This window comes from Mustela putorius, unplaced genomic scaffold (assembly GCF_011764305.1).
Source record: "Mustela putorius furo isolate JIRA1106 unplaced genomic scaffold, ASM1176430v1.1 tig00003853_pilon_pilon_pilon, whole genome shotgun sequence".
Classification (NCBI taxonomy): Eukaryota; Metazoa; Chordata; class Mammalia; order Carnivora; family Mustelidae; genus Mustela; species Mustela putorius.
In genome coordinates, this window is record NW_025422005.1 from 53,009,297 (window position 1) to 53,028,314 (window position 19,018).

The 19,018-nt window shown below is 41.7% G+C and overlaps 1 protein-coding gene and 1 long non-coding RNA gene across 2 annotated transcripts in view; both read right to left on the bottom strand.

Annotated features, from left to right (window-relative positions):
* The window catches only part of LOC123387269, a 47,756-nt gene extending 41,784 nt beyond the window's left edge, over nucleotides 1-5,972 (bottom strand). The window contains exon 1 of the mRNA XM_045063432.1: nucleotides 5,914-5,972. Coding sequence (XP_044919367.1) covers nucleotides 5,914-5,972 — 59 coding nt within the window. The remainder of the gene's footprint in view (nucleotides 1-5,913) is intronic.
* Nucleotides 5,973-6,391: 419 nt separating this feature from the next.
* On the bottom strand, nucleotides 6,392-17,449 carry LOC123387344. The gene is made up of 2 exons (XR_006601780.1): nucleotides 15,158-17,449; nucleotides 6,392-10,201 (listed from the first exon to the last, which is right to left on the bottom strand). It is a non-coding gene; the product is annotated as an uncharacterized LOC123387344 (long non-coding RNA).
* Between the last annotated feature and the right edge of the window lie 1,569 nt (nucleotides 17,450-19,018).

The following is a 19,018-nucleotide window of genomic DNA, read 5'->3' on the forward strand; positions in this document are numbered from 1 at the left end:
AGAAACCCAGAAGCTATCATCAGAGTCTGTAGCTCCTGCCCACAGACACTTCCCAAGAACGAAGGAGGGCCTTATTTCCAGCTCAGTACTGAACTCTACTGTCTCCTTTCAGAAACACAAGTGCATGTATATTTATATTTTTTTTCATTTTCCTGTTTAACCTTCCTAGCTATGACAAACCAGGTTCTCTTATTTAAAACACACACACACACACACACACACACACACATTTCCTTTCCAAACCAAGAAGCAAGTGACTGTGAGATCCCTGGTGTTTGTATAAGGCTTTATAGCTGCCCAAAGCTGTTCTCAGCCATTGAATTTTGCTCCCCATAACCACTTTGTGAAACAGTGTCCTCCGTGGGGGTCCATTAAGCCCTAAGAAACTTTCAAAGCCAGAATCCCCTCTGAGAATGCTAAATGGGGACTTTCCATTTTTTCACTAAGTTGAATAAAATAAATTCCGCCCCTCATCTTCAAAGGACTAAACCAAAGATCAGTTTCGTTTTCTGCTTATAGTCCCATATCTACTCTATGGCCATAAACCTCAACATGAATACCTCCAGTAACATAGGCATCACCGCCTAAGACAATCTCCATCTTTGGTTGTTTCTGACTGATGGGCTGACAAAGAAGTTTAGAGATGCTCCTAGTGCATCTACAAGAGGGCCATGAGAAAGGACACCTTCATGAGGTTTGGTGTGAGCCCACTGCAGTTTTTTTGTATTGGAAACGGCCAATCAACCCAATCAGATCCTTTCTCTTAGACAATATGAGTGACAGGAGACATAGAAAAGGTAGGCCATGGAATCTAATGTCTTCCCCTTCCAAATAATGCTTGAGGCCTTCTGTTTATCCCAATCCTTGCAGTACTGGAACTTGGAGTTACTGTGGCTAAAGAGGACATTGTCCCACATCAGTATAATACAACTCCATTAATGAAGGGCATTTGGATGCTTCTCCCCCTTGAAATTTTCAAAAGTCAAATATAAAAGTCTAATTATCATGCTCATGTAAGGACATGGAGTCTCTCAGGAAGATTAAGCAATCGAGAAGTCCCCTGGTTAGGAAGTGGGACATCTAGCCTCTGTAACCCTGACTACAGATTTTAGTTAAAACAGACAAACAAATAAGGCTAATTGAAAGTTTAAAAAATTTTAAAACTAAATAGATAAATTTTAATGTATGCTTTTAGATAATAAAGAAAAACAAAAATTTGTAACACAACTTGGATGAATCTCTGGGAATTATGCTCAGTAGAAAAAAGCCAATCCCGAAAGGTTACATACTATCTAATGCCATTCATGTAACATTTTTGAAATGATGACATTTTATATATTTTTAAAAGATTTTATTTATTTATTTGACAGAGATCACAAGTAGGCAGAGAGGCAGGCAGAGAGAGGGGGGGAAGCAGGCTCCCCGCTGAGCAGAGAGCCCGATGTGGGGCTCCAATCCCAGGACCCCGCGATCATGACCTGAGCCGAAGGCAGAGGCTTTAATCCACTGAGCCACCCAGGCACCCCAAATGATGACATTTTAGACAGAGAGGCTAGATTAGTGGTTGCCAAGGAGCAATGGGGACAGGGGTGGGGGTGGTAGTCAGCGGACTTTGACTCTGAGCTGGGTGGTATGGACATTGTTCCTTCTGCTCAGGGTCAAAGCAAAGCACCTTTTAGATCAGATGTTCTTCAGTGAGCCAACCCACAGGAAAGGCTTGGCTTCAAGGGCAATTGTTCAATTCCCTGTCCACCCTAGAGAAATGAAGCAAAGTTGTAAGTTTTTCAAATGGTTAGTGTGACATTAAGATTGATACACAGGTATTTGCCTGTGGGAAAGAATGTTTACAGCAGCTTAGTGTTGCAGGGTCAACTGACTTGCCGGTGACAGTGAAGATTGATGACAACCTACAAACCATCACATCTGGTTTGTGGAAAGGCAGGGTGACCAGATGGCTTGGGAAGGGAAGTCTGAGAAAGGAGCAGTTCCAGCTTGGTACAGCTCAGTTCTTTCTGAGCTTTTGACTGCTCACACAATGTCAAGGGCAAAGATGTACAAGAAATCTGGCAGACAGTGGAGAGGAGTGAAGGGAAAAGAGACAGCAAAGGACACGTATAGAATTTGCAGCTCGAAGAGACTGTGTTTGGGCTCTGCCTCTTAGAGACTGTGAGGCTATGAGCAAGTCTCAGTCTCTCTTGAGTTTCTGACTACTCATTTGCAAAGCAGAGCAATGAACCCTTGCTGGCCTCCATTACCAGTTGGTTGGGATGAACAAACAGAATAATCTAAGTGATAAATGTTCTGTGAACACTTACATTCTTTGCAAATGCAAAGAATAGTAATGATATTTGGCAAAATTCCTACTAGCGGTCTCTAAACTTCTGGACCTATGATTTGGCAAGTAAATCAATTCCACCTGAAGGACGATGGGTCCGTGGCCCTCAGGGGAACATCACTAAATGATCAGGTCTTGACAGCAGCCACTGCACTTACCATCAATTCATGGATGGGGTCATACCATAGGAGAGGAAGGGAGCAGGATGGGCTCCATCTGAGCTAAGCTCTAGTAACTTCAGTCAGCTTCCTGCTATGCTTTCCATAGCTGATCCTTGGTCTAAAGCTATGCATACAGAAAGCCTTTAATAATGAGTGGATGCTCCTTTCATTTGGTAAGGGTTCTTTTCTTTTCCACTCAAGTAATTTGGGAAATCACTACTTCTGGAAATGTTGCACAGCAAAGGGAAGACTGTCATGGTGGGCAACATTCTAGCCAGAGACCATATGGAGGGAAATACTCAGGGTTGAGTTGAAAACCTTCTTTGAACAATTATCACATGATCTCCCTGATATGAGGAAGTTAAGAGGCAAAGGGAGTTTTGGGGGGCAGGGAAGGAAAAAATGAAACAAGATGGGATCAGGAGGGAGACAAACCATAAGAGACTCTTAATCTCACAAAACAAACTGAGGGTTGCCGGGGGGAGGGGGTATGGAGAAGACAGTTGGGTTATGGACATTGGAGAAGATATGTGCTATGGTGAGTGCTGTGAAGTGTGTAAACCAGGCAATTCATAGACCTGTGCCCCTGGGGCTAATAATATATTGTATGTTAATTAAAAGTTTAAAAAAAGAAAAAAGAAAACCCTCTTTGAGAAGTGGCATAATGAGAGAGAAAGCATGTTGACTCTAAATTACAACTAGTTGTGTGACAAAGACCTCGATTTGTCTTCTCTGAGCCATGGTTTTTTCACCTATAAAATGGTCATGACAATAATGTTCTCCTCACAGCATTGTCCTGAAGACTAAATGAGATAAACAGATATGGCACAACTGGCACAGACCAGAAACACAGTAATTCAGATCCTTTCTTTCTTTGCAGGATAGGAAGAAGAAAACATAACTCCTTTAAGGTGTCTTCTTGTCCATGTTTTTCAGAGATCATGAAAACAGGAGCCTTGGCACCTTATCAAACATAGGATTTGGAGGCCAACATAGACTCATATTCACACTCCACCAATTACAAACGATGTGATCTTAGGCATGTTGCTAATTTCTCCTAATCTCTGTCTCCTGAGTGTAACAGAGTTTAATAATAGGTGTGACTATGGTTGTTTGTAAAGTTAAACAGGTAGTAAATGTAAGTCTGAAGACCTCATCTTACACATAGTCTGCATGCAATAAATGCTTGCTCTCCTCCTAACTACCTTGAGTGTGGCAGCAGGCGTACACAGAGAAATGAGGGACAGAATGTCCGCAGACATCACTGTAATTTTTCATAATCGTCACTAATCCTTGGTTCCATCTGTGTAGTATGTTCTTCCCACTTAAGTTCCACAATAGTACACACTAAGGGCCTTCGGGAGCATGGATGAGCCAACAGCTTAGCATGACTGTGAAAACACAACGGACGCAACCCAAACACACCTGGACAGCTGCATGACGTATTTACGCTGGACATGAATGAACTGGAGAGCACGCCAAAGGGAGCAAGCAGGATGGGAAAGTGGCTGGAAAGATGCCACGTGAGAAACGTCTCATGGACTGGGACAAGAAAAACTGAAGAATGAGCACAAGTAAACAATATTTGAAGGGTTGATAGGTGAAAGGGTGACGTCATTTATTCTGTAATTCCCCGGACAGCAGAACTCAGGCTCCTGGGTCGATGTCTTGGAGATACAACTCAGAGAGTCGTCTGAGAAGTCAACTGTCAAGCAGTGGAGCTGGCTGTCCAGTGAAGGAGGGCCTGAGTCCCAGAGCCTGGCACTTAGGGGCAGAGGTGGGTAGGCTGGCATGGACATCCCCCAGGTCCTTCACAACTCTGCCAAGTCTGTGTCAGGAGAGGCCCACGATGGCTCTGACAGAAGCAGCCTTGAATTAGCAAGCCATTTATATAACCCAGTTCCTTCGATGCGTTATAAATCTTGGGGGCACCCCAAGAGGACACAGGGGAAAGACATCTTACTTACCTCAATACCAGCTATGGTTCTTATAGTACATGAAAGGCCCAATCTCTGTATTTCACAAATATATAATGCTTATCACCTCCAAGGAGGATACCTAAAGTGCCAAACCAACCTCTTTCTCATGTCCAATTTCTCATTCTGACAATATAGCGGAGAAAGGAAGCTATAACCACGAACGTTTGAAAATAGACTTCCAGGTAAAGAAAGAATTGCTCCACATTTGAGCCTATTTGTGAACACCGGGAACTTCAGTTTGCTTACATGGAAGACGGGGATGAGAGTGACTGTTACTTCTAGGCACCGTTCATTCATTCATCCCACAGATACGTGCGCACGAACTATGGACCAGGCCTGGTTCTACTTGCTGGGAGCTTCCATTAGTGAGCTCACACACAGCCCTTCTGGAACTTATATGCTAAGTGGGACCGGGGTGTGGGGTGCGGGAAGATGGCAATACACCAAAGAAGTAAACGGGAGTATGTTAGTGGGAACATACTCTGTGAAAGGGCTATGAGAAAACTCAGCAGGGACAGGGACAGGGAAGGAGAGGGGACAGTTTCTGAGAAAGGAGTCAGTAAGCTAACGCGATAAAAGTTAGTTGCGCCCAGGTTCAGTAAAATGTCCTCAATGTCAATGTTAGCTGTTAATACCATGGAGACTTCAGAGTTCGCAGGACCTACATTCCCAAATGACTGACTAGGGGACATGTATTCAAAATCAAAACCACAAGGGAGTGGATCCTGATACGGTTTTCAAGTGGAAGACTCACTGAAAATGGCAGGACTCTGGGGTTCCAGCATTGCCTCATTTATGCAAAGATGATGCTAAGAATCTGTAGGAAATACAGAAAGGCGGGAACTGGGTCTTGGACACAATTACATCAGGTGAGTGACCTAACTTTTCTAAGCTTTAGTTTTCCCCCGAAATTTGACCAGGGCTATTGTAACATTTAGTAATCACATATGTAAAATGCTGAGCACACAGCAGGTAATCTTACATTATCATTACTGTCCAAACTCATCTGAATTTTCTGATTTTCACTGTGTTCAGAATGAAAAAAAAAAAAAAAAAAAAACAAGGCTGTATTCCTCAGGAGGGAACATTCCACAATCATGTGGTGCTAGGAGTTGGCCTAAGGTCACTTGTTATGAGAACAAACCAGGGGAACATAAGGAAGCGTTCAACTGATTAAATGCTCAGTCCAGTTCTCAGCCTTGCTAACTCCTTGGCTGCAGTCTTCAGGATTCCAGAAGATGCAAACAAAAGACACACTGATTCACTCAGAACAGCTCTTCGTACAAATCTGAGGATTTAGCCAAAAAGCAGTCCGAAAGGATTTATGAAGTGTGTTTCCCTCCACAGAGCCTGCAAGTCAAGGAGACACACAGGCTCCCTTCAGTCAGCCCTATATTCCCAAAGACCTCTGAAGCACCGTCGTCCCTCTGGTTCTTACCACTCTGAGAATCTCCGGAAACAAGAATTTAATTTGTTCAGTTTCGAACTTTTCCTCATGGGGACAACTTTACAAGGAAGCTCTTTCTGTCTTCCCCTATCAGTCCCACTTCCACAAGTTCTGAAGGAAAGCTTTGAAGTGTTTATTGGTGTTAGTGCCTTTTCTATTAGCCACCCCCAAGACAAGAGGGCTATTTCTAGAATCAAGTCCTCCACTCACTCCTAGATAGCCAGTAACCCCATCCCTACTGATGGGAGGCTTGCATCCAGCCATCTGCTCCATCCAGGGGTTGTTGTGAGCCCCTGGTACTTCAAAAGGAATAAAAAAGGGGCAAAGGTGTGTGGGCTTTGCTGGGTCTAAGTCAGTGCTTCTCAATCTGTGGTCAAAGACCAGTTTGTTATTTTCAATCCATCATGGACTGATAATGTTCATAAAATATGTAGAAATTAACTGCTAGGAAAAAAATTCAAAGACAAAGTGCAAGCCAATGTTTTATTACTAGATTCAACAGTCATAAAATTGTCATGCTGTGAAAATTTTTAATGTTTATTCACAACTTCTGTATTTTATTATCCAGCTGTGGACTGCAGCACAGACCTGTCACTGTTGAGCCATGTGCACTTTACTTGAAACAAACACAGTCAACTTACCCCCTTTCCCTATGAAATATTTAAGTGCAGTGGTTGGCACACAGTAACCACTCACTAAGTATGAGCTATTGCTGTTCTCCCAGGCTGGTGAGACGAGTTCCGAGCTGTTGCTACTGACCTTGGACAAATCTCTTCACCGTGCTAAGTGTTCCAAAATGTAAAATACATAATGAGATGATCTAGAGTCTACCATCAGTGACTTATGAATTTAATGCATTATGTCCCAGTACACAGACCCACCAACATACAATCATGCAACCGTGAAGTTTCATGACACAATCTTATCCTCACCACATGCATGTGTTCTGATTATTTTCTACTTGCTGCTCAAGACATACTTGATTTCAAACCCACCGCTTGAAAAATGCTAGAGCAAATGATCTTTAAGGTTCCTATCCTCGATGATAGGGTTAACAAGTAGATTCCCATAGGTCATTTACAACTTGCTTTCCAGATGGCACAGACATTATTAAAGGCAGGTGCATCGGCAAGTTTTTTGCTGCTTTTGTTGAAGCCAGCTGATTCTACATTGGGATACTGCTCAAAAAATTTTTTATTCAAATTAATTTATATTAGTTTCAGGTTTACAATACAATGATTCAATACGTTTCTTAGTGTTCATCAAGGTATGTGTACTTAATTCCCTTTATATATTTCATCTCCCCTCCCACCCCACACTAGGATATTCTTAGTGAATCTAGAAGTCTTGAATTCACACCCCTGGATGGTAACCTAGAGGCATCACTGGAAAACTCCTACCTGCCTTCCTGCAAGCTTCTTTCAGGCAAATGTGACAGGTGACTGTAAGCAAATTTCCTTATTGCGTTTTGCTGTCTGGCTAAATTGCCTCCTTGCTTCTGGAGGGAGCAGGGGCAGCAGTGGGAGTCCAGAGGTCCCCGGAAGTGTTCAGACTGCACTGGAATTTCCACTCCTTCACATGTTAAGAGGCAGCAGGTGAGGGACTTTATAGGAAAGGAATACTAACATGCAGCCTTCTGTGTGAAAGGGCATGTCATAGCCCTTTTATTCTTTCAATGAATCATTTTAACTTGTGAAGTTCAACTCTGTTGAGAATAAAACATGAAATTATTTCCAGTGACTTCTTTTGTGCTCTGTATAACCTCCCCTTGCCTCTTGAGTAGTAAGAACATCTCCAATTGGCCTCCGGATCTGAGTAGCTCAGCATTTCGTTTGGTAACTTTCCCCTCGTGTTCAATATGAGGCTCTGGACCTCTCTCCAGCTGAAGCAGGTCTCGATGCTCTAGGGACGTGCGATGGAGGAGTGACGTGGTCTCTTCCCACCTGCACCCCTCACCATCTATCTCCCTGAGCGGATTCTTCGATTGCTTCATTACTGTCCACAACGAATTTGAGAGCTGGTTCTGATTAAATGACAGCTTTCAAAAAAGCTCCACCTGAAAGCTGGGTTGCCTCTTCGTGAGGTTCAAAAGGGAATCCCAAGATCACCCCCCCCCCGCCCCCGCCACACCCTTGTTGGGGGGGTTTTCTGCTTGGCCAGAGGCCTGCACTTTGGGATACCATCCATATCCTCCTGGCTTGCTTCTGGGAGGGCACATCTGAGAGACGCACTGGCAGGGTTCCCTGCAGGGGTTCTGGAGTGCTCTTCTGTTGGGCACTAGCCAGAAAGCTGAAGTCCCCAGGCATTTTCTGTGGATTCACTTGAGGTCACAGTTCCAAGAAACCTCACATCTACGTCCCACCCAACTTGTCCTCACTTTCTTCTCTCCACTCCTCCAAGCTCTGCAGAGGCTGGGCATGACGCGGAGATAACGCTCACCAATTTTCAGACAAAAGATGATCTCCAAGTGGAACGCACCCTTCTTTCAATGAGGGAGGTCCCGCCCCGAGTTGACATCTCCCCCTCTTTCAGCTCTTTTACTTGGGTGTGAGGGATGAAGGCAATTCAAGAACTGGTTCTGCTGAAATGACCTTTGGAAAAAGCAGCAGGAAAATGCTGGGCACAGAGCTGCAGTCCTCTGACCAGAGAAAAGCGGAGAGTTTTTTGGTAAGCCTGAATTTTTTGTTTTAGTGTGGGTAACACAGTTACATTCGTTGGAAAACTGGAGAGCTACAAGGAAGAGAATGAAACTGGGCAACTTTCAACACCATACACACAAATAAAATCAAAATGGATTCAGTACCCAAATGACAAAAGTGGGGATTTTCAACATCTTGTTTTTAGCTGGGAGCTCTTCTCACCTCTTGTTAGAAAAGAGGAGAGACCCCTCAGCATCTCACACTACCTTAGATTTCTATGGCAAGCCACACTGCAAGCCCTGTGAACATAGCAACAGATAGAAACATGGTACTTGTCCTCAAGGAACTCCCAGTCTGAGACATCTAATACACATAACCCCACAGTCTAATGGTGACCAGCGTTCTGAAGAAAAAAGCACAGAGTGCCACAAGACTGGACACAGCTGGCGTCAGGAAAGGGGTCTCTGAGAATTACTATTTAACCAGAGGCTAAGAAACCACCAGGTGGAGTGAATAGCAAGGGTATCCCAGGCAGAAGAAAATGCACCCAAGGCAGGAGACTTCATTCCCCAAAGGGTGAGCCAATCAACTGAGTGCAAACGATGATCAGAGAGGAAAGTGAAAGGCACCCTACCCAAGCCCTCCCGGTACGTTAAGGACAGTAGTCTTGGTCCCAGAGTAAGGAAAGCCATCAGAGGGCTTTTTTTGGGTGCCGTGATCAAATTTTCATTTTAAAAAGGTTAATTACAGCTGCACAGCTTGGGAGAACATCAGAAGAATGGAATGGGGAAGGCAGCGTGTATGGTGGTAAGTTTTACAGCATTTCTACAAATGCTGGGTTCAATCCCTTTTCAAAGTCTCGCCTACTAAACATTCAAGAGCAAAATTGGATTAACTTGTATTAACTTAATTTCCTGTACTTTTCCTGTTCTGGACTCAGACCCTCGCTCTTACCACTTGCTAGCTGTGTGGCTTAGGGACCGCCATGAGCATCCCCAGGTTCCTCCATTATAAACTGAGGCACACTCTTCTACTCTGAAGATCGGCATTCAGGTGAAATGAGCACCTGGGTGATCAACAACTGTGGACCCATCTCAAGCAAAAAGGACCAACTGCCTAAACAAAATTCTGTATATATAAATCACACAAGAGATTGTCCAAGATGCATTTACTAAAGAGTGGCACATGATATGGTTTTGGAATAGGGTATGAGAAAAATTTAAGATTTGCACCGTGAGTCAGGATTTTTTTTAAACAGGTATCAGTAAATGATCCTGAAAGAAAGATTTATATCTAGACATTTTATTGGCAGACATTTTAATTAAAACTCCTTGATATCGTCCCCATAAAAAAAGGATGTCTATACTCCCAATGACAGAGCTTCCCAGAAATCTAGTCTTTATCAATGTGACTTTGAGAATTTCCACCTTCCAGAGGATCTAAACCTCTCCAGTAACAACAGTGTGCTGGCTACAAAGGGGCGAGCAAATGTACCACCGCTTCTCAGTCTGATGCCCATGGCAGACAGTGGTGGACGTGGATGGCTGGTTCAGTGCTCCTTACGGTGGTCCAGATGTAGCGTCGAGTCTCAACAAAGTGCTCCAGGCAGCCACCCCCACTGACCCTAAGATAGTCCCAGTCTGAAGGTACTCATTTTCAAAGTGGAACAAAAAAGCAAAAAAAAAAAAAAAAAAAAAAAAAAAAAAAGGAGAATGAGTGTCTAGTAATAGGGAATATACCTGGAATTTGACTTAAAAAGAGTAGAAAATGAAAACAAGTTTCCCACTGTCTAAATTGGAACTGTTCTCTACATCTTCCCTTAACAGCACTACCTGGCTCCTCATTATCTCATGGAAAACCAAGTACAGCAGTAGTCCAAATGCATAAAAATATAATCTGCTTACTCGACTCCATTTCTATTTTTTGAACTGTTTTAACATATATTACATCAGAAGCATGTTATTACAACCCCCAACCCTTTCAAAGAATTTAAAAAACTCCAGCTAAGAATGTTCCAGGCACACTCTCACACTTGAAATTCTCTGTCAACAAGAATCTTCACAATCACCATGTTTGGATACAAAAGAAAAAAGTGTTTGGGTGCATCCCTCACTCTTGCCCATGCTTGATGAGAATCTGTGTGGTAGGGGCGCCTGGGTGGCTCAGTGGGTTAAGCCGCTGCCTTCGGCTCGGGTTGTGATCTCAGAGTCCTGGGATCGAGTCCCGCATCGGGCTCTCTGCTCAGCAGAGAGCCTGCTTTCCTCTCTCTCTCTGCCTGCCTCTCCATCTACTTGTGATTTCTCTCTGTCAAATAAATAAATAAAATCTTTAAAAAAAAAAAAAAAAAAAGAATCTGTGTGGTAAAAGATTAACTGAAAGGTAATGGTGAGAATAAACTGTATGAGGGACAGGTTATGTGAATATGAATGCAGAGTTTTAAGGAACCAACTTGGGGAAGGGAATCCTCTACAAGAAGCACAGAAGCACAAAGAGGCTTGCTGTCTCAAAAATAAATCCATTTAATAATGACACATTTATAATTGCCAAAAAACCTAACTATGTATGAGGTATAGCCAAATATCTGAACATGGTGTGGCAGGGTCAAGAGCTCAGCCCCATGGCTCCAAATTCACAGGGTATGACCAAGGCAGAATACTGCATGGGATCTGGTAGGGGCGGTTCCTACAGAACTACAATCTGATTTCCAAAACATGGCCCCAAGTAAAAGCTTTGTGATGAAGCAGATATGGTCTACAAATGCTTTTTACTCATGGCTAATAAAACATGATCCCTGAGAGAAGACTACTGCTGCCTGCTTCTTGTCTTGATGCTTTTATTTATTTTCAAATTTAGATATGTAATAATGGAACTCTTCCATGATCATCAGCAAGCTTAGAACACTCTTTCTCATGAGGCTGGTGGTGTCCAAGTTACAAGTCCAACTAGGATGTTTAGAAATTTATTTAGAGATACCGGAGCTATTCTCTTCAGACATTGTTATTTTTACATTTTGAGAATGTACTACACTCGAATGTTCCTTTGGTCATCAATATGGCCACATATGTACAGAGCCATGTGTACATATAATTCATGATACACAGTACACGCACACGTATCTCTGTTATCTCATATATAATATGAGGTGAAAAGGCGATTTCACCTTTACCACAGTTCCAATTTTCACCAATACAGGTGAAAAGGCGATTTCACCTTTACCACAGTTCCAAAGAAGTGGGCTAATGAGGCAACTGGAGCACGGAGAGACCCAGTGAGCCACCCTGATTTCACCAGAATCTGTGTAAAGTCAGCAAGAGGTGCCCCATCACCTCACTGCCTGTTGAGGCCCCTTTCCCATTTTTTGTTTAGTCCTCACTGTAGGCTTCAGTTTCTTTGTTATTTTACAAAACTTTATAACTATGCTAAGTTATGTCAGAAACCTTGGAAACATGTCTAACAGTCTACAGACTAGAGAAGTTTAAATGCAAAAAGACATGAAAATTACATGTTAACATTTTAAATTCTTATTTGAAACTGCTATCTTCACATTGAAGACTAAGGAAGAGAGCAATCAGCTCACTCCCGTTGTGGGCTGCAACAGTGCTTTTACCCTGAAATGCCTTTTTATTTAAATTGTGGTAAAATAAACATAAAATGTAGCCTTGAACTATTCTTAAGGGCGCAGTTCTGTGGCATGAAGTACATTCACACTGTTGTTCCACCCATCTCCATTCTTTTGTCGTCCCCAATACCTCTGCACCCATCAAACATGAGCCCCCCACCCCCGGCCCTGGACAACAACCGTTCCACTTTTTGGCATTAGGAATTTGACTACTCCAGGAACCTCATCCCAGAGAAGTCACAGAGTAGTTATCCTTTTGTGTCTAGCTCATTTCACTAAACTATCATCAAGATCCATCCAAGTAGCAGCACGTGCCTGAATTTTCTTCTTTTTTAAGGCTGAGTAATATTCCATTGTACCCATACACCCTCTGTTCATCCATTCGTCCATCGCTGCTTCTACCTTTGGGCTACTGTGAATAATGGAATCGTGAACCTGAGTATACAAACATCTGTTTGGGTATATAACCGGAAGTGGACTGGAATGCTGGATCATATGGTATTTCAATGTTTAAGTCCATTCTTACGTACCTAAATGAAGAATGTAAGGAATACACTAATCAAACACATTGTGTTTTAATCAAAGCAGTGGAAAAACCCTGTCAGATTTTCCTTGCTCATCTCTTCTCACTTAACCTGTTGGAACACCTTACATCGATGAACTGCCTTGAAGATACCAAAGACCTCCAGGCCTAGGCAAGCCTTCCAGAGCTCTTGCCACAGACCAAGCCTCGGGCTTTCCTGTTGACAGGAAACAGGACCCAGTACAGCTCCATTTGTCCAAGTGCCCAGGGTGATTCCAAGCTACATCCAACACTCAGCTCTGCTGCATCCCGCAGGCTCGGGTGTGGATCCTGGCATCAGAGTGCAGTAAGTATAAAACCTGAATTTTTATAAAACTAGTAACTGGAAAACAGGAAGATCAAAGAAGGTGGTGAAATCCTCACCAAGGCCAATGATTACACAACACATCACTCCCTGAGGCACTTTTTTCCACCTGCTAGAACACTAAAAATTAGGAATGTTTCAAGTTACTTGAGAATTCACCAATCCCAGAACTTTCCTTTCTTAGAAGTTCTTCCAGGGTTTCTGTCAGAAATTCCCTTTCTGTTTAAAAAAGCAAAAAACTCCCAAGGAATTTCAGGACCCATGGTGTAATATACAGCTCCCTATAATTAATCAAAACCATCACCTAGCCTGCAGTTTCGAAAATTCTGAAAGTATGAGTACATGTGAAGGTACTGGGCCATAATGTGGTCAATGCCGTGTGGAAAAACAATACAGAGCCAAGCAGGTATGGCTCAAGGGGTTACCCTAGGAATGGTCCCTCTTTGGGAGAAGACGATGGGTTAAAGAGAATTATGTGAACCAGCAAAGGAATGCCATGACCAGGAACGTCTGAGGTTCCCACAATGAAGGGTGAAATAGACCCTCTCTAAATGGGAAAACAAAGCTTTGCCTCTCCATTCACACCTCTGGTTCCCCTTTTTCCTCATTCTCTCTCAGTGAAGGACTTGATAATACACTTGGCTCAGGTCCAAGACATTAACTGGGCTCTACTGATTAGCCAGTAAGGTATTTGTATACTAAAGGGTCATACATATGTCTTTTCCTTCCCTGGCTCCTCTCGCCCAGTGGAGGCACATCCTGACCTCAGCAGGGTCTGTCATCTCTTAGTCTAAGCATATGAGTTACTGCTGTGGGTTCCTGCACCAGTCATCTGTCCCTAGGATGGTGAGATTCCCAAACATAAACATGAACCTGGGAAGAGGTAAGAAGTCTCTGTTTAATGCACTGAGGCTAAGCTATGTAAGATTATGGGAGCTTTGCAGCAGTCTGTGAGCTAACACTAAGTTTGCATACTTTGATTCCTATCTGCTGCTGAACCATGTACACAGCTTCCTTAGGGGTCTTGAAGGATATGGGAAACCCTGGATTCTCCAGTAGCCCCACCCCAAACAAAATAGCGCTCTCCAGTGTGGGATGCAGACTAAAGATACATGGTCTGTTACATTTCCTAGTCTTCTATGCAAACCTGATGCTGGGTTGTATTCATAGGTTTACCTCCCAAAATGTTTTAGATACCACTTCAGAGTGGTCCTCAATCCTTGATAGAAATAAAATTATTTACATTTTATTTTCATGTAAAGGTGACAGCAACAATATGGGCATTCAGTAAATATTTTCTGAATTAGGCTAGATGTTAAATTATTTTTTTATTTTTTATTTTTTTATTTTTTTTTAAAGATTTTATTTATTTATTTGACAGACAGAGATCACAAGTAGGCAGAGAGGCAGGCAGAGAGGAGGGATGTTAAATTATTTTTTATGTTCCTGAAACATGTGTCCCTATCCATTCCTTAAGCACAAAAATATAATTTTATCATCATAATATCATCAATGTTATTCAACATGTAGGGCTTTTTTCCTCCCTTTAGGGTGAATTTCATTTCGAATATCTAATGTTGACAAATACCTAGCTAATCAGATTAGGTTACCTCACATTTATAAAAATAGCAAATCAATTGCTCCTCACAGTCCCAGTGCAGCTCTTCCTGCCCAAGGGTCCTGTCCCTGTGCTTTAATAAAAACACCTTTTTACAGTGAAAGAAAAAAGGTGGGGGGGGGGGACTGGCTCAGGGGTGAAGAATGTGACTCTTAATCTCAAGGTTATGAGTTCAAACCCCACGATGGGTGTAAAGATTACTTAAAAACCTTTTTAAAAAAATCTTAAAAATCTTTTAAAAATCTTAAAATCTTAAAAAAAAAAAAAATGGCACAAATTTCTCTGAATACCTCTTGAGAAATGCTAATTCACAATCAGCACTTATCTAGCACCACTATCGTAGAAGTTCTGAAGATCTGAATACATGTCCACTCCATGCAACCATCTTCACCCTGTCATGTAAGCAACTGCCCAACTCTTCCTTATTCCCACCATGTTACAAAACAAGGCAAAGACAGAGGGAATAACATACCCTATGTTCCAGGAGAGGTACACTGCAGGAACAGGGTAAGCAGGTTTCTGGGTCCCCGCCGCTGTTTCTCATGCCCGCTTCATCTTCAGTCTTCCTTCCTGGGCATGATGGGACTCCTTTGATGGAAGGCAAGATGGCTGCCATCCTTCAGTTATCACAGTACTGTACCTTTAGAATGGACAGCATCAGCACTGTGATAACTGAGCCAGGGCAGCCTGTCAGTCACGCTGTCGGCCAGTACCATCCTTTCTGGTGGCTGCACAACTCCCTCCGAAGGCTCCTCATGGAGTGAAGAACTAAAAGATCCCCTTCTGGCTCGAGATGTGGGGAAGTGAAGAAAAAGCAGGGTCATGGCCCAGCAAGTGTTGAGACTGAAACAGTAAAAGGCCCAGTTGAATCATATTAGGATGAAAGATGAACAGATGAATACATGTTAATGACGACCAACCGTGTAATTAAGCTTTCACTCTGATAATACATCAAATATGCCATAAGCTTCCCAGCTGCTTCTGTGATACCTCTTCCATGCATGGATTCACAAACATTATCTCCCTGACCTTGATCACCCACGCAATAAATACTTACTGAGGAACTACTCTGTTCCAAGTTCTCTTCTGGATGTTCAGCCAATGAAGATAAATAAGACATGGCCCTTCATCCTCAAAGTACTCACAAACATAACCATACAGCCATAATACTTCACAGGTGTCTAACAATAACTAATTTCCCATGTGCATTCTCATTTGGTTTTCACAAGAACCCATATGGGGCTGCCCATGAATTACTGAATTATTACCAAAGGATCCTAAAAACAAATTAGGTATCATTAGCCCATTTATAGAGAGAAATAAAAACCTGAGAGGTTAGATCATTTATCTGAGATCATGCCCTAAGTCATGGTAAACCTGGGCTCAAACCCACATTCAATGATCAAGTCCAGTGCTTTTTTTTTTTCTCTACCCCAACCTGGCCATTCCACTCATTAACTGGATATATAATTTATACAAACAAAAAGGATTTCTGAAAATATTTAGCTGTGGCTTAAGATTTTTCATTTTCTTAGTATTTCAGGATCATGAACCAGAAACTAGTGGGGATTTTATTTTATGCTTTAAGAAGATATAAACATGAACAAGAAAAAAAAAAGACTTACTGTTCTTGCTCTGAGTGCTAAGGATGCACTCAGATTGATGACCCTGATGATAATTACGTATTTAAGCACACCTGCACAGTGGTTACCATTACAGTTAACATCAATTCTACAGTTACACTGGTGCAAGAGCCACTGCCCACCTTTGGCATGACTTAAAAAAAAAAAAAAATACACGTCAATTGCTTTGAAATTATCCATACCTTTGAAATGCATCCTGAAGTCATTTCAGGGATGATTCTTACTTTTAATAAGAAGTAAAAAGATTCTGAAATTGGAATTCAGGCTTCAGAACATCGACTTATTAAAACCATGATTCACTCGGGTTTTTTTCCACGTCAGTCATAAGATCTCAAGTTATTTCAATATGAGTGGAACTTGACAGATATTTGAAAAATAATTATGTTTTCAATTAGGCATTTTCTCAGTTTCAATGACTCATTATATGCAAATTAGATATTAGCACTGTACCTCAAGTAAGACAGATAGATGAGTCAATTCTTTATATCAGAAGTTAGAACACAGGAATACAGTGACTTTCTGCACTATGAAACTGACCTAATCTTCAGAAAAGTAATATCCAGCGAAATAATCCACCTCCACATAAATTAAAACAACATTCTCTAACGTGCAAAAGTATCTAAATCTTAAGGAGGTCACAATGGCTAGGTCTCAGCCAACTGATGTAATACAGAGTTGAAACACGAGAGGGCAACGAAGATTTTAAAAAAAAAAAAAAAAGTTGGATCCCACAACCTAAGGTTCCTGGAAATAGCTGCACATTTTCAAATTATAAACATCTGTTACAGAAAAAAAAAAAAAGACATTGTGATTACTTGAGAATAAAATTTTAGATAGCTGACCTGTCAGAAAGAATAGAAAGATTACCACCTAACATTTTCTGGCCACCACAGGTTCCATCAGCTTTGGAAAAGATAAATATTTACTCAGAGACACCTATGGGTAGATAACTATGGCAACAACCAAGAAACCCTAATAACTTAGGAGTTATTAACTGTTCCTCACTAAGACTGAGCACTAATGTAACTGATGTTTAAACACAAAGTATACAGGGGCACCTGGGTGGCTCAGTGGGTTAAAGCTTCTGCCTTCGGCTCAGGTCATGGTCCCAGGGTCCTGGGATCAAGCCCTGCATCAGGCTTTCTGCTCAGTGGGGAGCCTGCTTCCTCCTCTCTCTCTGCCTGCCTCTCTGCCTGCTTGTGATCTCTGTCTGTCAAATAAATAAATAAATCTTTTTTTTAAATAAATAAACACAAAGTATATAAAGATGAATTTCATGTCTGTCATGTACTGCAAAGCTGAAATTCACCCTATTTAGCCATGACCAAAACCCACATAACTAAACATTACTGGTACAGTAATAAAGGACCTTTCCTTATTTCTCTCTCTCATCATTTTTTTTAACATCTAAACTGGGATTTTAAAAAGAAGTGACAAAAAGGAAACTGTTATTATTCTGTAAATAAGAAACATTTCTTTCTCAAAAGATTTTTCTTATAAAAACTGAGTTGTTGTAATATTAAAACAAGGAACTGCAGGTACTCATGCTACACTATCAGAGCACACTGCACAGTTAAGGCGGGGGGAACAGTGACATAAAACACATTCCTCCACAGATCAAATTGATTTTAAAGTTCTATGATAAAAAATGATACAAACTGAGAACAATTTCTTCATGATGCAGGAACCAAGTACTATCAATAAATCAAGTGCCTGTGGCAAACTGGTACACTAAAAAACTTGCTTTTAAATCTTGTGGAGTACAAATGCACAAACAAAGAACATGTCACGCCCCTCTTATCTCTGGACTAAACATGAGAATACAAAGATTTTGAACCTTTAAATACCCGAGTCAGTCACTGGAGGCACTGAAAATGAGCAACACAAAGTATTCAAAAAGTACTTTTAAACTAAAATAGCTTAACGAGAGGTCTAATTTCAATCCACCGACCTTTTACTAAAGTGTGATTTTTTCCCCCTAACCTGAAAACTGTAATCCAACTCATTGGTATTCTAAAATGTGCCTATCTCACCAAACTGGGAGGCTATATAAATATGTAGTATATATGTATTATTTATATACAAGTATATAAATATGTACTGTCGACAAAAGATGCTCAAATATTAATTACTGTTCTGCATCGTACTGCAAAGCTTTGCTACATCAAGAGTTTTTAAAAACTAACTTGTGCTAGAGATTATTAGGAGACCTGGAGTGAGGGGGTTACAAGTTTTTGTTTTGATTTTGTTTTTTTTTTTAAGAAGAAAGAAACTGGCTCAAAAGGTCAAAAGAAGTCAAGGATCGCTGTCCCGCACAGAGCACAGTCCACCCCAATTCTCGAAAGGAAGCACGAACACAGTAATCAGAAAGGAGTGTAATGTTTTGCCCACTCCCAGCTTTGGCCCCTAAGTCATCTCCTACCCTATCTCTAACCTCTGCCTTCCTCATTACTGCAGCACTGCCACTTAAAGAGGCTGGGTCTTAGATTCTCAGATGCCCTGCATGGACAGCTACGGGGGCAACACCAAAGATTCTCACCATCCTCAAGTTCTAGAGCCGTGAGCTGCTCCAGAAACAATTAAACTCCTCTTTTCTGCAGAATCCACCATCCTCAGAGCTTTTATTCTTACATCTGTGAAATAAACACGCTTCTACTTGTACCACATGCTACAGTGGTAGCTCACTCATT